General features: G+C 44.8%; 1 protein-coding gene across 1 annotated transcript; it reads right to left on the reverse strand.

The window, feature by feature from the left end:
• Window positions 1–33: 33 nt before the first annotated feature.
• Window positions 34–21,780, reverse strand: LOC133026951 (F-box/LRR-repeat protein 7-like). The gene is made up of 4 exons (XM_061093952.1): window positions 21,401–21,780; window positions 16,571–16,660; window positions 2,454–3,071; window positions 34–1,647 (listed from the first exon to the last, which is right to left on the reverse strand). The coding sequence occupies exons 1-4, from the start codon at window positions 21,435–21,437 to the stop codon at window positions 911–913; spliced, it is 1,482 nt and encodes a 493-aa protein (XP_060949935.1). The 5' UTR covers window positions 21,438–21,780; the 3' UTR covers window positions 34–910.
• Window positions 21,781–21,834: the final 54 nt, after the last annotated feature.

Raw genomic sequence — 21,834 nt, forward strand, 5'->3', positions numbered from 1 at the left:
TTGGCTGAATAAAAACTCTGATGTGGAGGCGGATTGTCAGAAAAGTTTTATTGGCACAGTTATAGCAGCAACGTGTCCTTGTGTATTTTCAGCAATGGTCCCATAACAGTTAGTTGTTTGTCTCATAGTTTGATTAATAGAAATAGTATTGATGAAATCTGAAATATGACTCAGTGAAGTGATTGTCAGAGTAATCGTGTAAAGTGCATCTGCACAAAAACATAAAGAGAGTGACACTGAGTATATGTGAAATCACAGGGGGCCTCATTTACACAACAGTGCAAACTTATTAAACTGTTGCACGTGCACAAAGCAACACTGCTGGTTTTTAAAGTTTATGATAAAGAGAATCAATAATCTGGCTTCAATTCACCACCTGACGTCTGCATCAAGTTTGTGTTTCTAGATCCCAATTTTTGCATTTTGTTGTAAATGAGGCCCTGGATCTGCTCTGTCGCTACATTCTTAGTGGTTTATTCTGCAGATACTTGCAGTTTATAAATAGATGCAGTAATGTTTGCTTATGATTATGACTCAGGGTTTTTAAGGTGATGATGAGCTTTCAAATAAAATATATTACAATGTTTTTAAAGGTAACACGACTGTACCCAGTGCTCAGTGTTGCATGTTGCTACATTGCAAATGGTGACGGAGACAAAAAACAGTAAGATGTTGAGATACTGCACGTCTCTGCCTTTTTTACAGATAAATATGTTAAATACATTCTATGACGTATTTTCAAAGAACAGCATTAACAGCCACTAAGCGCATTTTAAAAAAAAGAGACAGTTCCTGGCCAGTATTGCACCCCCAGTTTTCCACCAGTTCTGACACGCCAGTCGCTGAACTCTGCCAACACCATAGCAGGAATATTAAAACATCCACTTGTCAGAGGAGCCGTCCAAGAGCCTTAGTAGAAAGCCGGGTTCGTGTGCTCGATGACGCAGCGGCGGCAGTGTCTCCTGACGAAGCGCAGAGCCTCCGGCGACACCTCGCAGTCCTGCACGTTGAGGAGCTGCAGCTCGCAGCAGTTGGCCGCCAGCGCCTTGAGTCCTCGGCCCGTGACGCTCTCGCAGGCTCTGAGACTCACTCGCCTCAGGCCCTGGCAGTACATCGCCAGCTGCTCCAGCCCGCTGTCGGACACCAGCGGGCATTTGCCCACGTCCAGGGACTTGAGCTTGGGGCAGCTCCTGGACAAGTGGCTGAGGCCGTGGTCCGTCAGCCCCTCACAACCCCTGGCGTTCAAGTAGCGCAGCCTCGGGCAGTAGCGAGCCACGTAGCGCATGCCCACGTCCGTGATGCGGGTACAGTGGGCTATGCTCAGGTAGCGCAGGCAGCCCTCCAGCCGGGCGACCTCGCGCAGGCCGAAGTCGCCCACCAGGCGGCAGTCACTGAGGCTGAGCTCCCGTATGGAAGGGCAGTGGAGAGACAGGTGGCGCAAGGCCTCATCCGTCAGTCGAGTGCAGCGGCGCAGGTACAGATGCGTCAGGCGGGGGCAGTGGGAGGCGATAGTTCGCAAACCTTCGTCCTCGAGGGAGAAGCAGTCGGTCATGTCCAGGTAGTGGATGGAAATCTGCTGTCCGTGCAGAGGGGCCAGCTGGAGGGAGGCCTCCTGGGTGAGACTGATGCACGTCACCTTGGAGCAGCCTGGAGGAAGAGGAAGGAAGAAGAGGTCGTCAGCTCAGGATCATTTATAGATCATTTTTGCAAGGTAGATACAATTTATACTGATCTACTGTATCATTGCTGTGGATCTTCTGCCATTTACCCTAATTAGCATCTTAAGAAGGTTAAGTTCAGTGAGTAACCACTAGAGGGCGCCACAGTAAAACCTTCTGTATTTTGCCTCATGCCTGTAACTATAAGAATGAAAACACTAAAAAACACTGATCAGTTTTCTGGATGAAAATCAATACTCGTCTCCTCACTGCTCAAAAAGTATTACAGTATGATTTAATCACTTTTGGCTTTTCAAATTAAAACCACAAACTTTCTAAAAGTCTACTTTTAGCATCAAAGAGCCAAAGTGCCAGCGTGGTTCTGTCCAGGTTCACGTTATTTGTGTCACTTCCCTAATGAAACCAGCAGAAACCGGCTCTTTCCCTCATGTTGAGGTAAAGAAAAGTCTTTCTTCTCCCACATGGGAGCTGGAGGTTGGCAGAGCTGCTCCGGCTCCTCTGATGATTTTACCAGCTTCAGGAGAAAAGACAGAGAAGGGGAGAGAGGAGGAGGAATTCTTCGAGGTAACTCCACACGTGCACGATGTGAGGCAGCAGCCGCTCCTTCATCAAAATGAACAAGTCTAGCAGATAATCGAGGTGAGATGGTTTGGATTGAGGATGTTTTCTCACCTGAACATCATTGATCTGGTGATTTTTGGTTCTATATTGTAACTTAAATACCAGAAACCTTGCAGCACTCTTATTGAATATGATCAGACAGAAACGTTTTACCTGAGAGGTTCAGGTGTTCCAGGTTGGGGCAGCGGGACACCACCTCAAACACGGCGTCATTAGAGATGTTATAACACCCGGCCACCTCCAGGCGGCGCAGCTCCGGGCAGCTGTGGGCCACGATGTGCAGCCCCCGGTCAGTGAGCCTCTTGCAGCCGCTCACCACCACCGTCTCCAGGGTCAGACACACGTTGGGCGTGTCCTGGCACAGCCGGCGGGTCAGGACCCTGATGGCGCGGTCGGCGTGGAGCAGCTCCCCCGTCAGCCGCACGCTGCTCCACAGCCTCGGGTCCCACGCCAGGTTGTACCAGCGGCGGCACACGCGGGAACAGCGACACAGCTGGTTGGTGGGGAGATGGGAGAAGATCTGCAGGAGGGCGTGGTCGGGGAGGAGGTCGATGGGGGCGTGGTGATGGGTCTTGGACTGGCGGGAGCGGGTGTGGGTGCCCGGGTGGGGGTGCACCACGGCCACCGTCTCTGCCGGGGCGGAGGACGAGGACGAGGAGTTGGTCTCATGGCCGTTGCTGGAGAGGGCGGGCGAGGAGAGAGAGGAGGACTTGGACGGGAGAATCAGACCCGGGCTGGGGGTGCTCAGAGTCCTGGTGCTGGAGGATGGACCTGAAGAGACAAAGAGACAAAGAGACAAAGGGAGTTAGTGTCTGGAGAGATTCTGAGAGTTTCTTCCTATTTATCCCTTTGTTTTGAATATAGCAGCGATTCCTATTTGTTACCTCTGCCAAGAACTTTATGTTTTCATCCATCTGTTGATTTGTTTGTGTCTTTTTCTGATTACACAAAAACTGCTGAACGAATTTCCACAGGACTTGGTGGAAGGATGGGAAATGAACCAAGACTAATCCGGACAAAAGGGACGGGATTTTTAGAAAAATAGACTGAATAGATTAACTCAATTGTACTTATCGGTGGATATTTTCCTTTTGCTTCACCAAAATAAACCAAAAGTACATAAATGACATAACAAATACAAAATATAGAAAATCTAATAATGTGTTTTAAACAGTCGCCAGTGTCTTTTATAATAGGATTTCTGAACAGCATTAAACCAGAGAAACTAGACTTTCACTATGATGTCTAATACTTTATCACTGCTGCAAACACTGAGAAATCAATTTCCAGATCTGGAAAATTAAAAGCCAACCACGTCATATTTCCACTTGTGCTAAAAGGGAAAAATCCTCCCTCACATACATTAAATAACATCATCAGTCTGTGACATTTAGTGCATTCCAACAAGAAACTCACAGAGAACAGGCCACAGCCATCTAACCCTGTTCTTCTCGTTCTTTCCTCAAGGCCTGACTCATGCACTTATATTTCCACAAGCAATTTCCTCCACTTCTCAGAAGGACTTGTGACAACTGTAAACAGTCGTGCTGTGACTGTACTGTAACCTGCGGTGGAGAGAACAGCGAAAAACCCAGAGACTAAGTGTTTCCATGCAAGGAGAAAGAGAAGCTGAGCATCTGAAAGAGACACTCTGGTGGTGGAGGTTGGCATCTGGGGACTTTGGAGACGGACTCGAAAAATAAAGAAAATTAGACGTCTAAATAAGGCAAAGACACTCAACATGCTTTAGATTAAAGTGCATTTACCAACGGATGACATGTGAGTGTGATAAATAATCTCACGCTCACGCAGAAAGGAAACACAGGATGCAACACTTCCCCTGACACAAGCTACAGCCTCCTCTCATCAGAATGAGATAATCAAGACTCATCAGAAACTAAATCAATGCAACAGAAATTTGTCAAAAATTACCACCTCCAACGATGTAAATCAGGCAAAGTGTTGTTATGCTAGTGGAGGCTAATGTGGATCCGAATTTGTATGCAGCAGTATCCATCACTTTTAGCTCTGGAAACACTTCTGTTGTCGTTTCTCCTCTATTTGCTGCGCGTTTTGGTAATGTGTTGTGTTAGGAAATTGATGAAGATGTTTTTTTACTTTGCTTGTGTTTTGTCGACTTGCATGTGTTTTCTTAAATTGCGGTTCGTTGAGTTCTCAGGGCCACCGTATTAATGTATCCTCGAGGTTCGGGCCTTAAAGGAGACATATGACAATTGCTATTCAAGAGCAATTGAGTCTTTCTCTGTATCCGTGCCAGAGAAGACATCGTATCACTTTTTAATTGACAGCTGGAGAAAAAATAAACGAAAAGGCCACATCATTCATCAAAAAGTCTCGATTTGATTGGCTTTGATCTTCAGTAAAGAGGAGTTTCCATCGGTGTCGTTATCGTGTTCTGGGAGAAAATGTGTCACGTTTATCTCGGGAACGTTTGGGCAGCAGCGACCGGGCCTCTTCAAAGCAACGTACGGTGTGTCCTGTGTAAACACTGAGGCCCCCCCGACAGATGTGCACTGATTGCCGCCGCAGCTGAAGACGCAGCTGTGAGAGACGGTGGCTGGATCCCATCACCGTGGCGTGAGACGACGGCGGCTGAGGCGTCGGAACGGACCCGACCCGTCACCCTGGGACGCTGAGTGCTCTCCTCTGATGCTATCTGCCTCCTTCATACCCAACGACCCCAGTTTGATTTGTCACTAAAAGCATTTCAAGGACTCACGACTGTGACGTCACTCACGGCTTGGTAGATAACGCAAGTGAGTTGTTTCAGATATTTTAAGGAGGAATTGTAACATCTGTGTGTTGAGTCAACTTGACTTTTGAGTCGTATGTCAGCTCGAGGTTTTCTAGCTGTAATTCCCATGAGTTTAAGTTGACATAATTATCAGGTTACCTGCATTAACCCACATGTGGAGTTCTAGTCGTGCAGACTGAACCGTAGCTGATGGACGTTGACTAATGGCGGCTTCAGGTCCGACAGTCAGCTGCTTCCACGCTGTGTGTCAACATCTGCATGACAAATGAACGGCCTCCTGCCCGTCATGTGGATTCGTGCGCTGAGACGAGACAGTGACACCGTCCTCATGGCCTCGTGGAGGATCTCTATTCCAGACCCTCGAGCTCGGTGCGCCTCCCGACTCGCCGCTGATGACATGCGCAGGCTCGTCCTCTCTCTCGGGAACATGTCCTCCGATTCACAGCTACTTTACAACTGCCTCTCATGTGCCTTAAAAGTCTCACTCGCATCCAAGCTCGAGACAGAACTAAGGAGTAGCACCGTATAGAATAAATTAATCTGCAGCAAACACGAGGTTTATCGTTCCTACGGGACGTCAGTTTGATTTAATGCATCACATTCTCGTGGGTGGTCCGTCTATATAGATGTGATTATTTCTTATTAAGCTTATCTTGGCATCTCTTCTGGATCTTTCCAATGATAATGCAATGTTTTTTTTCAGCTTAATACAAGTTTAATGGTCCGAGGTCCTATAAACACCTCATCTATGTCAGACTTCACACACCTGTTCAAATATGTCGTGGCAGTTGCGCTCCTTTGACTTTTATGTTTATTCGAGTCCATTATGAATGTTGCAAGATTCCTGAGTGAATACCTCGTGTTTGTGGATTCATCCAACGCGACTGGAGCTACACAGTCGACAGGACAGAGCTACACAAACACGTCAGAATCTGTATATTTTAGACATCTGGTCAAAGGTCAAGGTCACGGTGACCTTACATATTCACGGCCCTCTTCAACATGATATCTCAATTCTGCCTTTAGAACATTTTGTCAAATCCTGACAAAGTTCTCACTTGGACTCAAAGATGAACTGATTAGATATCAGTGGTCAAAGGTCACAATGACCTCACACAACTCTAAAGCTACTACAAGCATACAGAAAATTAATGAAGGATTCATATTTATGGCTAAAAAATCAAAGTCTGGGATCAATCCTGTGGCATCACAACAAAACCTCTCCACAAAAATCTCATCATGCAGCCGAAGATCAGATTTTCCACGGATACATTTCTCGAGTCATTAGTTTTGATGGATGTTTGAGGCCCGGCTTCATTATGCACATCCCAGATAATCTGAAGGATTCAACGTGCAGGAAGATGAAAATCTTCTGCCACTGAGTAAAGAGCCACTTCCAAAGTGCGTGATCACATGTGTCGCTGATCAGAAAAGGGCTGCGAGCCGAGGGCGACACAACGCTACCAGACAAACTGCACCCCCCCCCCGCTCGTACCCAGACACACTCTCACACAGCTGGTGGGGAAAGTTAAATGGAGACAGATTTACAGTTGCTGCGTTGCACCAGGGTTCGGATCGATAGCAACAGGAACTTTAACGACGCCCAGGTGTCGTCTATATGTTTTCTGACTGCATCTCTTTATTCATTCACCGACGATGAAGTTGTTGACAATGATCTTATGACCAAAATATTCACATGTTTCACACTTTGTTACTTCTGGTTATGAGATGAACATATTGTTTATGCATCTGTCGAACAGGCGTATTTAGAGGACTGAAATCTATTAGTTTGTGCAATTTGGTGCAGCTTGATTGCATTTATGGGCATTGGCAGGGTTTGCACTCTGCTTTGCACCCTTCTAGTTAAATAGCTGTGGTATTACGACATTTAAGAAAAGCGTTATTATCCAAATAGGAAATCCAAGAAACCAAAACTTCAAAACCCACAGACAGAATGATGGTGAAACCATAAATAAACAGACAAACAGACACATAAGCCAAGGAGCAGAGAGAATATATTGAGTTGAACACAGGTGAATCAAAGGAGGACAAGTGCAGACGGGAAACAGGACAAAGACAGGAAGTAAAGCAAGTAAGAGACACAAGGATTGTGGCTTCAAAATAAAACATGAAATGATATAGAAATACAGAATAAAGTCCAACACAAAAAGTCTCTGATACGTTCATCAAGGGATCATGAATCATCACAGTTTATCAAATGCAAAAAAGTATATTCCTGGCCCAGATATACATCCTATATATTCAAATTTCAAAGACCCCAGATCCCCTAAAACATCAAACAGATGTTAAAGTTCCCTCTTGACCTTTAAACCACTCAAGGTCCAATTTTCAAACTTTTAAAGAAACTTTCAACTGCCACGTGTACGAAGCCCGGATGTATGAATCATAACATCAAAAGAGGATTAATAATGAACTGTGGGATTCATTTAAGAACCAACATGGATGAAGAGTCCTAGAGGTGCCATGAATAAAATCATAACAGATACCAAGCCTGGATTTCTCCATGGCAACTATAAGCAAACCGTATCCACTAATAAGGACCACATGATGTGACTGAAAGCTCCAGAAACAGCTAGTAAATGGACTTTTGGGACGAGATCTCTGGGATTTAATCTGCGTTTACCTGCAGCTCCGAATGCTAAGCATGAAAAAATAAACTTTTCTTAACCAGAAGTGCTGTGTTTTATACCCCCGCATCACTACAAACCTATCATTAACAGAACAAATACCGTACAGCTGCTAAACTCCTCTTGAAGCCACTGCGAGTGCAGATGGTGGAGGACTCAGGAAATCAGAGGAGAAACAGTGGAACATCTGGTCTTTGCCCCGGACAAAGAACAACGGAGCGTTGGGTGAAATGAAAGAGAAACTCATGCATTTTGAATGTGCATGTAGCCACAGCAAGGCATACTTGGCTGAAATCATTTGCCACTAATACCCGAATGTGAGCTGATCCGCAGCCGCGCCGCAGCCGGATCCCATTAACGTGGACTTCTGAGACACATCTGGCCCGGGCTTTGATACCAGAGGTTTAATGTAAATCAATCGGAGTGATCAGTGAAGAGACGAGATGCCTGCGTGATGAAGAGGCGCAGCTGCATGTTGGGAGCGATGTCGCCTTAATGGCAAAAACCTGCCGAATTACCCCCGGAAAAAAAAGTGGTGCAGAAAAACACATTTTGAGGGTAAGCAAAAGAAAATGGAAGCAAGAACAAAAAGGAAAGGAGGGGCGGGGGGGAGAAATTGGCAGTGGAGTCTGCTGACTTTACCAGAGACGGAGACAAGTGCACAGAGAGGGTCAATCCAGACGTTGACGCAGTCTGGTCATAAACCAAAGCTCTAGGGATTCCACTCAGGATCTCCCGGTGCCATGAAGCTCCGCTAAGACCCTGTCTGAAGCTCGCAGGGTTATTACTGCTGCATCTGGCAGGACGGACCAATCCATTACCTCCATGCCATTAGGCCTGTGACATGTTCCTGCTCTGCCAAGACAGGGTGGTGTGGAGCAAGGCCGCTTCCATATGACTACGAATTAGTTTGGAAGTGCGTCAACTCTGCTACAGATACGCCAGCGATCCACAACATGTCTGAGTTTTAGAGACGCTACAAGAGAAGTTTGGAAACGCTTCTGGCCTCCGCTGCCTGAAAACATTTAGTTTGAACGGGCAGACACCGCCCCTTGTTGATTGGGTCTATTAGTTTGTGAAGATGGCACTTTCAAACTAAAACAATCTCTCTCCACACGAGAAGTCTGAATCCCGGTCCATTGCATCATGGCTGAAAATGCATATATATACTGGCCATGCACATGCTGGTGTACACAAATTTCACAGATTTAACTGCACAACAGCTGTTAGCAAAGAAAACAGGGTCAGTGACATTTGTAATTGATGACAGAATGCATTTTGTGTTCTGCACTGGTAGCCGAGGCTAATGCCGGTGGTTTTCTTCCGGTTGGGGGGTTTTGTCATAGGAGCCTGAGAATCAGAAAAGACCCAAGAGGTTCTGAGTGTCCAAACTCAAACGCAACCCCGGAGTTTTCGAACTAACACGGGTCCAGCAGCGTTTCCTAACTTCTCTGTTTTAGTGTCTCTAAAGCTCCAGACGTATCTGTAGCAGAGTTGATGAGTTTCCAAACAAAAAGCAGCAGTAGGGATGTATCCTATGTGAGGGAATCAGAGACGGATCGTTTTCTTCTCACGAGCGAGGAAATCAAATCCATATCATCAGGAAAAAAGAACGAGGGGAAGTGTTAAAACAGAGAAAGTTCAGCTAATATAAAACAACCAGGCAGCAGGAGTTTGACCGAATGAGAAAAACACAAATTAATGCATCAGCACTGCAGCTCCTTAAACAGAAACATCTGAGTGAGGGAGGGAGAAGTCCTGGGATAGAAACCATCTGGGTCTGTCTCAGGTTTTATTGAATACATGGAAGTTGATATTAGCGTACAGTGTGGCGGCTCGGCTATCAGCAGAGCCTTCACTACAGGAAGGTCTTGCGTCACTGGACAATGTGAGAGACAATAGGGTCCTGCTGGTTCCTTTACAATGTCAACGCTCGGAGAGGAAACAGACTCCTCAGCTCCGCACCACCCCCACAGCTCCTCCACTCCTGGGCTGCAGCGGGTTCTCACACTCACTCAGTCTCCACGTTGGGTTTCGAAGCTCCTGCGAGCGCCAGGAGCTGCAACACTCTTTCCCCACATCACCACGACTTTCCTCCGGGGGAGTTTTCCGCCTCTTAAAGCTCGTCCGTCTGTTAGAAGGACACACGTCCCCGCGCTACACACACCCGTCACTTTATAAAGCCGCCGCTGAGGAGGACAGCAGCAGGCGTCTCATTCATCACAGCACATTTCCAGAGTGGAGATGACAGCCGAGACACCGGAGGCAATTTAGCGTCATTCAAAATTGATCTGGCCTTTTGCGAGTCGCCGGAATTCAGGATGATGTCGTTTATTTTTGATTTTTTTACAGGTTGTTAAATCGAGATGTCAAAGAAGTTAGATTCTCATGTGCACGAGATGCCTTTCTGTACAGTTCATGCTCTTTGCTGCTGGTGCGTGAGAAGGGTTACAGGGAGTGACAGTCGTGTTAAATGACTGAGGAGGGTAACTACACACACACACATACAGGCACGCACACACACACACACACACACAGGCACGCACACAGAGGAACTGCACATCTGAGGGGAATGGAAAAGTGAGCGCTGGCCCCAAACAGTTGATTTGGTTGTGATGAGGAGCAAATGTAATGATCTCATGTGGTTAAAGCAACAGAACAAGGGAAGTGCTGGAACTTCTGTGGTTAGAAACTTCTGACAAAGGAGCGACCGGAGAGAGGTTCTTTTACAGGGACGGAGATTTGTTCGCGACGAAAAACATCGTCCTTACATAAATCTTTACAGTGGAGAGAGAGAGCAGCTATGCATTGCGCTGCCGGTATATATTTATGTAGAATGAAAACTGTGTAGAACTGTCACACTGGCTCCACATCACAGTCCTGAGCAGCTGCCTCATGGAACTGGAACATTTTAGTCTTGGAAGGACTGCTCAGAATTTGCAGGATGGAAAATACACGTTATTAATCTTTTTGTTTCATACCACGACTTGTTGTTTTTAGGTTTGTGCGTCTCAAACTAAGACTCAACATGTTGGAGGTATTGCTGCTTAGCTCCTCCTCGCACCGGGCTGTTTATTGAGCTTATTGGAAAAGGAAAAGAACATTTCGGACACTGCTCGGATTCTGACGTGCGACAACAACGTTTTATTTTATACATTCATTTTACACTTAGTATGGCTAGGCCTAAAATGGCTAACTGGCTAATTAGTGGACTGTTGCCTTTGCCTCCTAAATGGCTGTAGTGCTAAGTCTGCACTCATGCTAACAGCTGTATGTGCTAAGTATGTCGGTATTAAGCTGCTGCTTTATTTAACATACACACTTTATTAAGCTTTGGATAAAGAAGAACTAATAATCTGTTCCGGTTGGTCTGTGCAAACAATGTTCTACGCAACATAATTGATCAATTCCCCGAAGAAAAACTAACCAGAGGGAAACTTTCTTTTTATTTTTGTACCATCTCAGCTTCAGCCCCCGACTGACATTTCCCCCGATTACGTCATGACACAAACCACAGTATGAAAACGGGGGGGGGGGGGGGTTCGATGTGTCAGTTCGTCTGTGGTCGTATCGCCACATTAAAAGCCGAGAGGCCCAGGTGTATCACAGTGAAAACATCGCCTGCAGCCCCCAAATCGTACAGGAAGCAAGCGTGCGGGTCGGCCAGGTGGCGTGCGTCCAGACTCCTGTCGAACACGCCGCTGCAGTCGACCTGAACCATGTGACCCTGCTGAGGAACACGCCGAACGCATCGAAAACAACAAGGAGAGCTCTTCCTCTCTGAGGCCGAGAGGAGCGAGCAGTGATCACAGAAGAGTTATGAGATGGAGAGCTCTGCTTGCTGAGCTGCCTCCCCCCCCTCCTCCTACTCCTCCTCCTCTTCCTCCTACGGTAAACTGCTTTCACTGGTTCTCTCTTTTTTTTTCTTTTTTCGTTCTGTGTTTTTTCGCTCAGGTTTCCTGGCTGGAGGAGCGGCGGAGAGGAAGGGGGAGGAGCGAGGACAGCTGATGGGGAAAATCTGGGGGGAAATAGCGTTGGCATTCCTCGTCCTCTCTGTGTTTTCTCTTGTTGCGCCGACAATTTCCAATGAGGATTAGAGATAAATCACCGATGTTTCTCATCACAATCACCACAGACGCCCTGATAAAACGTCCTGTAATAACTCCAGGCTGCTGCTTCGTGTCCAAAGTCAGAGTGCCGAAAAGGGACGGATTCATTCCCCACCAGCTCGGCCTCCTGTTTATGAGCATAAACTTCTTTAAGGCTGTGACTTTCTACACATTTGAACGAGAATAATCCGACACTATAAGACAAGTCGTACGTCGGACAAACATTTCCCTGTAGAAACAGATGCTTCACCGTCTAAACAAACTCCTCCGCCTCCCCACGCAGCTGCAGGAAAACAGAACACATGCAGCATTAGGTTTCAGCCAAACTTTAAAAAAAAAGACAGATTTGTCACAGAGGCTGGTTGATCGCTGCAGTAACGACTTCAGATGAGAGATTAAAAGTTACATGTACGGCGCGACTGGAGAATAACAAACTTAAATCTTTTCTCTCCCGAGAGAAAACGACACGAATAAACAGCGAACTGCAGCCGGCGTCAAAACACAACAGCGAAACACGATCTGTCCGGCAGAGTAAACAGGAGTGAGTGAGGCGGGTTTGTTTCTCTTCAGAGGGAAAAACTATTAACACGGTGTAGACGTTAGTGGAGTGGAGGAGCCATTTACACTGGACAGTGTGTGAAACATAATTTAGGCCGGATTAGATCCATTCCCTTTAATTCCTGTAGAGATTTGGCGTAGATTCAGCTAAAGGCTAATTTATGCTTAACGTTAGATACGTATATGGAAACGGACTCAGCCTTCAGTCCAGATTGCACCCGCATTAGTGCAATTCTTCTGAAAGCTAACGGATACGGGGGGAAACAGATTTTCGAGCTAATTTTCTGGTTTCATTCTCATACATCAAAAGTTTTCTGTCTTTTCTTTGTCATATAAAGTCATAAATTGTAAGATATTAAGCCTTTGAACAGTTGACGACTTCACAACTTATTGTATAGACTCAATTTACTGCATAAAATAATCAGCAGATGAATCTATAATGGAAATAACTGCTCCCTCGATCCCTAACTCCAGTGGGAACGCCGTAAAGACTTAAATGCAAGAAACAGACTTTGGTAAAGCGGAATAATCTAAAGAATTTACTGAATCCTGACAGGTTTACATGGTGCAATATTGTGTCACAGCGTCGGAGGTGGATGGAAGGACGGAGTAAACTTTTCCCTTTCAGCGTTATCACTGTTTCTCTGGTGCTTGGCAGACGTGCAGGAAGGCGGTGCGCTCATTGTTCCCACAGTTCCCACCTTCCTGGTGCCATTACAAACGGGTGATGGAGCCGACCCGCAGAGCCTGCGTCACGCCAGCGGCTACAGCTTCGACCGATCAGGATCAAAAAGGGTCTTCAGGAGTTACAGCGCCGCAGGCTGAACATCTCAGGGTGTTGTCAGCTCCTCGTCTGAGCCGCATTCCGAGTCCGGCCGTGCCAAAGCAAACCCCTGAGGCCCAGACGAGGGTCACAGTGTAACCCCTGCTGGGAGATACTCAATTTCATCCCACAAGAGGGATTTAGTGTGCAGGGACTGTGCCTTTCTGTCTGCGGCTAATAAGCAACTCAACTGGGTCAGGACGCCACAAGCCCAGCGAAATAATAAATGAAAACAGAGACACTTTGCAGGAGCTTGCCAGATGACCGTTTGTTTTCAGGAGCAGAATGAGCGTTACTTCCTCATGTTGATTTTGTGGGAATAGACGTTGGACCAGGAAGAAAAGCTATGGCCTAGTTTCTGTCTGCATACTGATATTAGACCTGAACAAGTACTTTCATAACTACTCTGATTTATGGACTTTAAAGCCACTCGGTCTTGAATTCTGAGGTGAGGATAGTTTCTTTTAAGATTCTCCCAGTGGGAAATTTGTGTTTATCTTTAGAAAAACAAAACATTCCTCATCAGAAATACCTAACAGATAGTTTCTCTGGTTTGGAAACAATCGTTCTCTCTCAGAAATAAAAAGAAATGACTTCATAAGGGTTAAGTACTCTGATAAAGTTAATGTTAGCAAGACGTTGCTTAATCTTTTACTGCTACTTTCAATCATCAACTTGAGCGTTTGTATTCATAGACTATATAAGAATAAAATGGATAATATGACAGCTAATTTGATTTTATAAGTGATACACTGGATGAATTGCATTCATACATTGAATTACACATAAGTTTGGGAACTCAATAGGTTATTTCATGCCCTGAAATTCAACAACATTGAGAAATTAAACATATTCTTTCACACATCATCTAACTCCCATGTCTGATCTGAGAAAAGTCCATTTACTCAGATTAGAATAGCATCCACTTAGATTAGTGAAGTCGAAACTGCAGGACTTATTCTTCGCTGAAAGAAAACAAGTTTACTTCTGTTTTCTAATGTCATTTGTGATGGAAGTCATGTCGCGGAGTATAAACACGTGCAGCTCTTCTTGTAGGAAACATCTATATTCGCCAATTACCTGTAGCAACCCCCCCGTGGGAGATCCTAAATGACCCTATGACTGCAGTGACATTACTGCAGCATGAGGACACTGGAGGCCGAACATGAATACTCCCAGTGTGTGGTGGGGAAACAGCCCAGACGGCTTCCTGATTAGTTTAGTGGACCACAGGACGAGGTGGGCAAGGACTGTGTGATCTGCCACTGTGTACGTGTGTGTGTGTGTACGTGTGTGTGTCCTGTTTTTTAAGGAGGGGGGATTTGACTGTGGCCATGGTGGTTCCAGACCATGTAATTACTCCCTCTTAGCATGGAGGAAAAAAGTATAACAATTTCAGGCATAACACAGAGGGATAGTATGGTCTGGAAGCCACCGGTCATAAACTAGACTTTTGTCTTTATATTTCTATCTGCACAGGTTGTTCAATTTCCCCCCCGAAGCTCGTCAATGGACAGATCCATGTGAGTCAGCGTTTCCCAGTGGAATTACATGACTGACAGTAATGTGCTCACACCATCCCAGTGAGTGTGATCTGTACAATGACTTCACTGAAACAAAGTAATTGGCGCACGTGTTGAAACCAAGCGAGCAGCGTGAGTCTCGTGAGGAGAATTCTCCCTCCGGGAGAAACAACTCGAAATCTCGGTTCTGAGCGACGCTTCTAAACATGAGCTCCTGGCTGCTGTTTGTTTTCTTGTGGGCGGCGCCAAGCCACGAGAACACCACGTTGGACGTGCCAGAGCAGAGTTAAGATCGGTGATGACAATGCACGAGAGGAACGAGCGTGCAAAACATGCTGTGACTCACTGGTCAAGAGACGACAGCACAAAAGGAGAGAGAGAGAGAGAGAGAGACCAGCATGTGTCTGTGGTGGGTCGTGATAAGGTTAAAGGTCAAATTAGTGAATAAGTGACTCATTCATTGGCTTCTGAGGTTTGATTCTCTCTCTTTTAACATTTCCTGCCCAGTGGACATTAGACACGCCACATGTGAGGTCAAGATGCTTTGTATCGTCATGTTTTACCTTTTAGTGACGGGACATATTAAATTGGGGCAAATACTTACAGCTGCTCTGTGATGTTAAAAATAGCCGAACCACAGATGATTACCACCTGAGCTCAGTGGAGCGTTTCAGATTCTTTAATCATGCTGTTTGGATTTTCAACCCCACAACTTCACTGTTTCTGTCATTTTAGGGAGTATGATAGATTTGCATTTGTGTATCTGTAAAATGAAAAGTGCTATGAGGGGTTAAGGACGCCTCTCGTTCCTGTAAATTAATAACAAAAACCTTGGAGGGCTTAATGGTAACATGTTAAGGTAAACTTATTATTAGTTAAGCTTGTTTATTTCTAGTTTTTCGTAAGAACTGTGATATTTAACGAGTATTCAACTAATTTCTTGGAGAGCACAAGCTCAGATTTAAGTTTTTTACAAGACACTGTGATTATAATTAATATTATTTCAAGATAAAATCAGATAATCACACTTTAGTTTGTTGATTTCTGTTGAAATTACAGAAAACTGCGGCTCTGACTGACAGATTTGTTAAAAAAACTGCCCGAGACTGATCCACTAATGCGACAGCTGTTTACAGGAGACTTCAGGAGGCATCAGTCAGCTGCAGAGTTTTCCTGAACCACTACAGTGAGCACGCAGTTTACACTCAGAGCTCAGAACCTCCTGACAAAGACGAGCAGGAGCTGCCAGCGCTGGACGCCTGCCGGAGTGTGGGGGGTGCGAGAGGGAGCCAGAGAGCTGCGAGGAGACGAGGAGCAGGAGGTGAAGCTCTCGTTCCCCCATTTCCACTCCCCACACCTTCTCCTTCTCCAGTGAACCCCCCCCCCTCTCTCTCTCTTGCAGGCCTCCCTCCCTCCCTCCCTCCTTCGCAGTGCTTTGAGCCTGATACGACCACAGTTTAGATAAGCATTCTTCCACAATGAGAAGCCGGGCGTTTTTCTCTTTTTTTTCCTCCTTCTTCTGAAACAAAGCCCACGAAATGCTTTCTGGTCTCTGATGGCAGCTGTGAGTTTGTTTTCAATCTAGGGTTATCCCAGGAACACACAGGTTTCTCTCCCAAAATAGGCAGTGGAGAAAGTGCAGGAGGAGGAGGAGGAGGGAAAGAAGAAGAAGAAGAAGAAGAAGAAGAAGAAGAAGAAGAAGAAGAAGAAGAAGAAGAAGAAGAAGAAGAAGAAGAAGAAGAAGAAGAAGAAGAAGAAGAAGAAGAAGAAGAAGAAGAAGAAGAAGAAGAAGGGCGGGAGGGGAGTTTGGTTAATGAGCACCAGATGCCTTACCTTCGCTGGTAGCCACATTCTTTGGAGCTTTAGTTGGTGTGTGATCTGTGCTGGAACTTATGTCAGAGGAGATGCTTGAGCTCCCTTTACCTGCAGGGGAAACGTGGAAGAAGAAGACAAGATTGCTGTTGAGTACGACAACTTTAAGACGACTTATGAGGCTTTAAAATCCTATATTGTACAATGACTTCGAGATATTGTCCCAAATTTGACATTTTTCTTTCCTGAACTAAGAACTCTGAGTCTTATCGTATGAAAACAGGCTCTTTATGCTGCGATCCTGTAGCGTGACTGTCCGAGATAAGGCGGGATCGCACTTTCGTGATGTATTTAATGAGGCGAGGAGGTATGAAGTGTGAGGAAATATAAAGCCCATCACTCTCTGCTCCCATGACATTTATGTTCCCGGGTTTTTTGAGGAATGGTTGGGCCTTGGCTCATCCACAAAGTCTCGGCCGATTTGTGTGAGTAAGTGTCCGCTTTTTTTTTTGGGAAGATGAATAAAAGTCTCCTGAAATCGCCTGTTCGGTCTTCACTTCCAGTGAGGAAACACTCCTGCACAAGAAAGAAAAAAAGCCATCGCTCTATCTAATGCACCAGAGCTTCCTTTATGAGCTATGGCTGCAATATTGGATTAAGGGTTTTGGATTTCTACAAGCTAAATTTCAGCGACGTACACTTTTTAAGCGTCCGCCTCTGTGACTGCAGTTGTTTGTGATACTTCATTCCTCTGTCAGATCATAAATGCAGCTTTGTGGCTTTCCTGAGACTAAGTATGTGCCTTTCACGATGCACGACAGGCTGGAGAGGTATTCTCAAACCGGTCACACCCACATGCACATCAAGAGCAGCCAGCCGGATGAGACAGCTCCTGAAACCAGCAGAAAACACAAAGTCCAAAAAGATCCAACCTGTGCTCCCACACCACCAACACATGATCCCACACGTACACATAAAATAATATAAATCCAGTGCAGCTCATATGGTTTAGGTATAAATGACATTTTGTGGTGACATCACTGAGCAGGCACATCTGCTATTGCTCCTAGAAATGACTCAGATATTCATGAGGGGTTTGCGGATGTCAGCGTTGGACAGATTTTCTACTATCCACGCCGAGCTGGAAGCACGAGGCCGGGTGGAGAGGAGCAAAGACCTTCTCATCTTCGGCAGGTTACGGGGTTTCTGTGCCCGGCCCCGAGGAACTCCACAGGGCTGCTCGGTTGATGCCTATATGGAGCTTTCGTGGAAAAACGACTTTCAGGAAAGCTCCTGCTTCCTGTCTCGAGCTTATATAAAGTGTTGGTGGAGGGCTGCTGCATAGTTGTGACCAGAGTCTACTTAATTGTGGAGTCACACTTGGAAACAGATGTGGAGGGATGGACGGTAGACTTCTGTAATTACAAATAAAGTCACTGTTTTCTTTTATGAGGTGACAACACTTACACCTAGAATGGCACAAATTGGAGAGCATACCCCTCTACAGCAGCATGTTTATTGGGATCTGCACCAAACTGCACAAACTCATAGATTTGAGTCTAAACCTTTGAAATATTCCCTGGAAATTGAAGAAATTGTCCAGAATCGCCCTTTGAAAATGTTAAAGAAAGTGATGGATCCCTTCCTGTCCACATCCATTGCAAAGTGGACTGGATTCTTCTCTGTCTCATGTGCAATCCGTCAACCAGGCTTCATGGAAATCTGTTCAGTAATTTGTACATAAACCTGCTGATAAACAAACAAAATGATAAACCAATCATCAAACCAACTAGAATGTCAGTTGATCAACAGACAAGCTGCAGACTCATATGTATCATAAGACAGATGATAAGAAATCATGGATCCAAATCAAAATGTATTGGATTCTTATATGGCCCAAATTGAGAGGAAGAGTTTTTATTTTATCCTGCCAACTAACAGACAAACACACAAATGGATAGACAGTATCTCATTGGTGAGAGTAAAATATGTTATGATGGTGTGAGCATTAAGGTTATACAAGTTGAAGATGAATGCCGTCGCTCTTTCTCGAGTTCAGCATGTTTTCAGAAATAGAAATTCAGTTTATTTAATCACGTCACTATTCAGTAATGGGATGGATAGATTTCTTTCTTTCAAAATAGGAAAGAAACGACTTCTTCACTAAAACCAATAAACCTGCCACAATAAGTTGATTAATCAATCTCCATTAAACTATTTTTAAAGCTGATCAAATTGTTTCTTCTTCTCTAATGTCAGTGGTTGCTAGTTTAATTTTAAACTGGATATATTCAGACATCACCTCATGCGCACGGTAATTATGACATATTTCAATGATGCTGTTTATCCTTTTTCAGGGTCATGTTGGGGCTGAAGCCGATCCCAGCGGACATTAGACCAGAGGTGGGGCACATCTGCCAAATAATCACTAATGGAATTAATAATACAGTAATTTGTTGCAGCACTGAAAACAATGAGAGCTTGTTTGGTTTGTGTCATTTTTATCAGACAATTATTCATTAGAAAATATATTAAAGCCCTTAAAGCTTGTTCCAAAATGTCTTCATGCATCTGTGCACTTCAGCCAGAGACCTACAAGTGCTGGAAACTCATCAAAACCAAACCTCACAAGCTCACAGGTTCTCATCTGGGAGGTTTGACATCATCCTGCTCACATCTGGCCGCGTCCCATCAACACGACCAAACACTGGGTTTGCACTTGAAGCTTTACTGAGATTAATGTGTGTCACGTCCTTAGGAATCTGCACAGTGAAGAAGTCCATGGTGCAACATCAGGACAGTGCGTTTCTCTCATGGATTAAGTAAAAATAAAAGTTTTTTTTTTTTAAACTTCTGCCTTTAACAGACTGGAATGATAGAATCTCCTCTTGAACCTTCACAGTCTGGATTTCTAGGTGGAGCTGGTCCACGTGTTATTTTTTAACATCACGACTTTCAATCTTTTCTCTGCACTTGTTGACTTAGGAAGAGAGCACACTGGAATGTTATTTATACAAACATCTCTGCTCCGGACACAGAAACGAAACGTGTTCGATGGAGTTTTTTTTTTTTCTTTTTCTGACTAATGTTGAGGATTACATCTCAGATGAAAAAGACAGCGGGTGAGGGAGGACATGAGGGGGAGCCGTGAAGGGGAACACACTTTGTTCTGTGTCTGTAGCAGCGAGGTGGAGTTCGATTTCACTAATAAACTCATTGCCCTAGTATAATTAATGACATGTTTGGAGGTTTTAATCCATAATGTGACGCGAGAAAAGCGTTTCCATTATGATGAGAATCTCTGCTGTGCATCATCCATTTAGACTTTCCTCTGAGAAACTTCTGGTTCTTTCGCTCGGCCCAACGACAACAATCGACTGCAGGAGAGAAACTAAACATGAAAAACACAAAGTGCCCTTGAGTCACAGTGGTTTTTGTTTGTCTTTTTGTGAAGAACTGCCTCTGGCCCTTGTCAAGATGAGTATTTTATAACTTAACAATAATTTTGCCATAAATAAAATGACCTGGCTGCACAGATACTTAGTCTTTCAGATCATGAACTCTCACACGCATGATGATCAGTGGGAGAGAAGGAAGTACAGGGTTCACTTCACAGTGTAGTATGATGTGGTTTGATTTCAAGACTCCTTGTCTCATTCAGTTTGAATATATTGTTGCTTTAATCCAACAGGTTGTGCTGAAAGTGGTGGAGGTGTGTGTTTGCAGTTTAAAAATCTTGTGCTCCATGTGCCCCCATAACTTTGAGCACCTGTCCCTCTAAATGTCTCTCGCACAGTGATCACATGTCCCCGGAGTGTTTGTGTATATGCACAAAATGGCCTCCAAATCAGACAATAGCAGGATAAGGAATTGTGGAGAAAAATCTCTGGAATTAGTTGTTATCGCAGTGACTGAGTGCCCACACACACACACACACACACACACACACACACACACACACACACACACACACACACACACACACACACACACACACACACACACACACACACACAACCAAACACTTCACACCCTGTCATTAAACCTGCAGGAAAAAACCTTTTCTTTAAAATTCTAGCCAGATATAATTCCTTCCTCGTGCTGCTGTGGTGATATTTGATTTTTAATTTGACTTCTTGACATTTTGAAAACATCACTTGTGCCTCTTACTCAGGAGCTGGATACTTGCATGTGACAACAGCTGTGCGAGTGACCCCCATACAGTTTTATTAATCATAGCAACATATAAAAAGCCTCCAGCTGCAGGTAAACTGACAATGGAAGTCAGACTTCTGGAGGAAATGTGGGTAAATGAAAAATATAGAAAGAAGTGCATGGACTAGATGTAGCATTAATAACTCCTTTTACCTTTATACATGCAGAATCTGTTCATTTCTTTTCACGTGCATACATTATGACCACCAGATGTCACTCAACATCTTATAGGTACAATAAAAACGTTGCACATCTTTAAAAATCATTTTTCAAAGGGACACAATCAACACTCAGAAGCAGCTTTGAGCTCAGAAACAGCAAACATGCTCTAAAATGAGAAGGTTTATGAATGGAGGTTGGTTTAAGTTCAACTCTATTGAATAAAAGTTAAAAGTTAAAGGGATAAAATCCCAGATATAGAGGGGATAGAGCTAGTTTGGAGCTACAGCTAACTGATGTCCAGAGTTAAGGTGAAGCTGCAGAACAATAACTGAACTTTATTTTTCTATTATTTTACTTTTCCTGGACACAAATGTGGAACTGAAGCATATAACGGAAATGTAAAAAACTCATTCTCTCTACGATAATGAGCCTCAGAGTCGCATAGTGTTTAAAATCGGTAATTAGAGCACTCACCCTCGCTTCCATACTGTTTTCCATTGTTCGCACCCATGTTAGAGGATACATAATCTATGCGCAAAGCCCGGGTTTGTCAAAGGGAGTTAAATTCCAGAGAAAAGCCAGAGTCTGTCCATGAAGACAGACGAGACAGCCGGAGGTTTGTGCAGGGCCGCGAGCTCCGACTGCAAATAGTTAATCCAGATGTTGAGCAGAGGACGTCTCAGCATTACGCAGAGAAAGAAGAGAAAAGTCCAAATTCACTCGAGCCTCCAGCGGAGCGGAGTTTGTGTTTGGGCCGGAGCTGATGTGCGTAAAAGCGCAAAGTCCGGGAATGGAGGAGTTTTTTGTTGTGCGAGGAAAAAGTTGGAGAAGTGTCGTGAGAGTCGAGCAGCTGTTTCTCAGGCAGAGAGAAGAGAAGAGGGGACGCAGCTTCTCCTCCACCGGATTTA

Source organism: Limanda limanda, chromosome 20 (genome assembly GCF_963576545.1).
Source record: "Limanda limanda chromosome 20, fLimLim1.1, whole genome shotgun sequence".
Classification (NCBI taxonomy): Eukaryota; Metazoa; Chordata; class Actinopteri; order Pleuronectiformes; family Pleuronectidae; genus Limanda; species Limanda limanda.

Coding starts and splice junctions, on each gene's coding strand:
- LOC133026951 (XM_061093952.1), bottom strand. CDS start 21,437: ATGGGTGCGAACAATGGAAAACAGTATGGAAGCGAGG. Junction 16,661..21,400: donor AAAACAGTATGGAAGCGAGG/GTGAGTGCTCTA, acceptor TTTCCCCTGCAG/GTAAAGGGAGCTCAAGCATC. Junction 1,648..2,453: donor GGAACACCTGAACCTCTCAG/GTAAAACGTTTC, acceptor CTCTTCCTCCAG/GCTGCTCCAAGGTGACGTGC.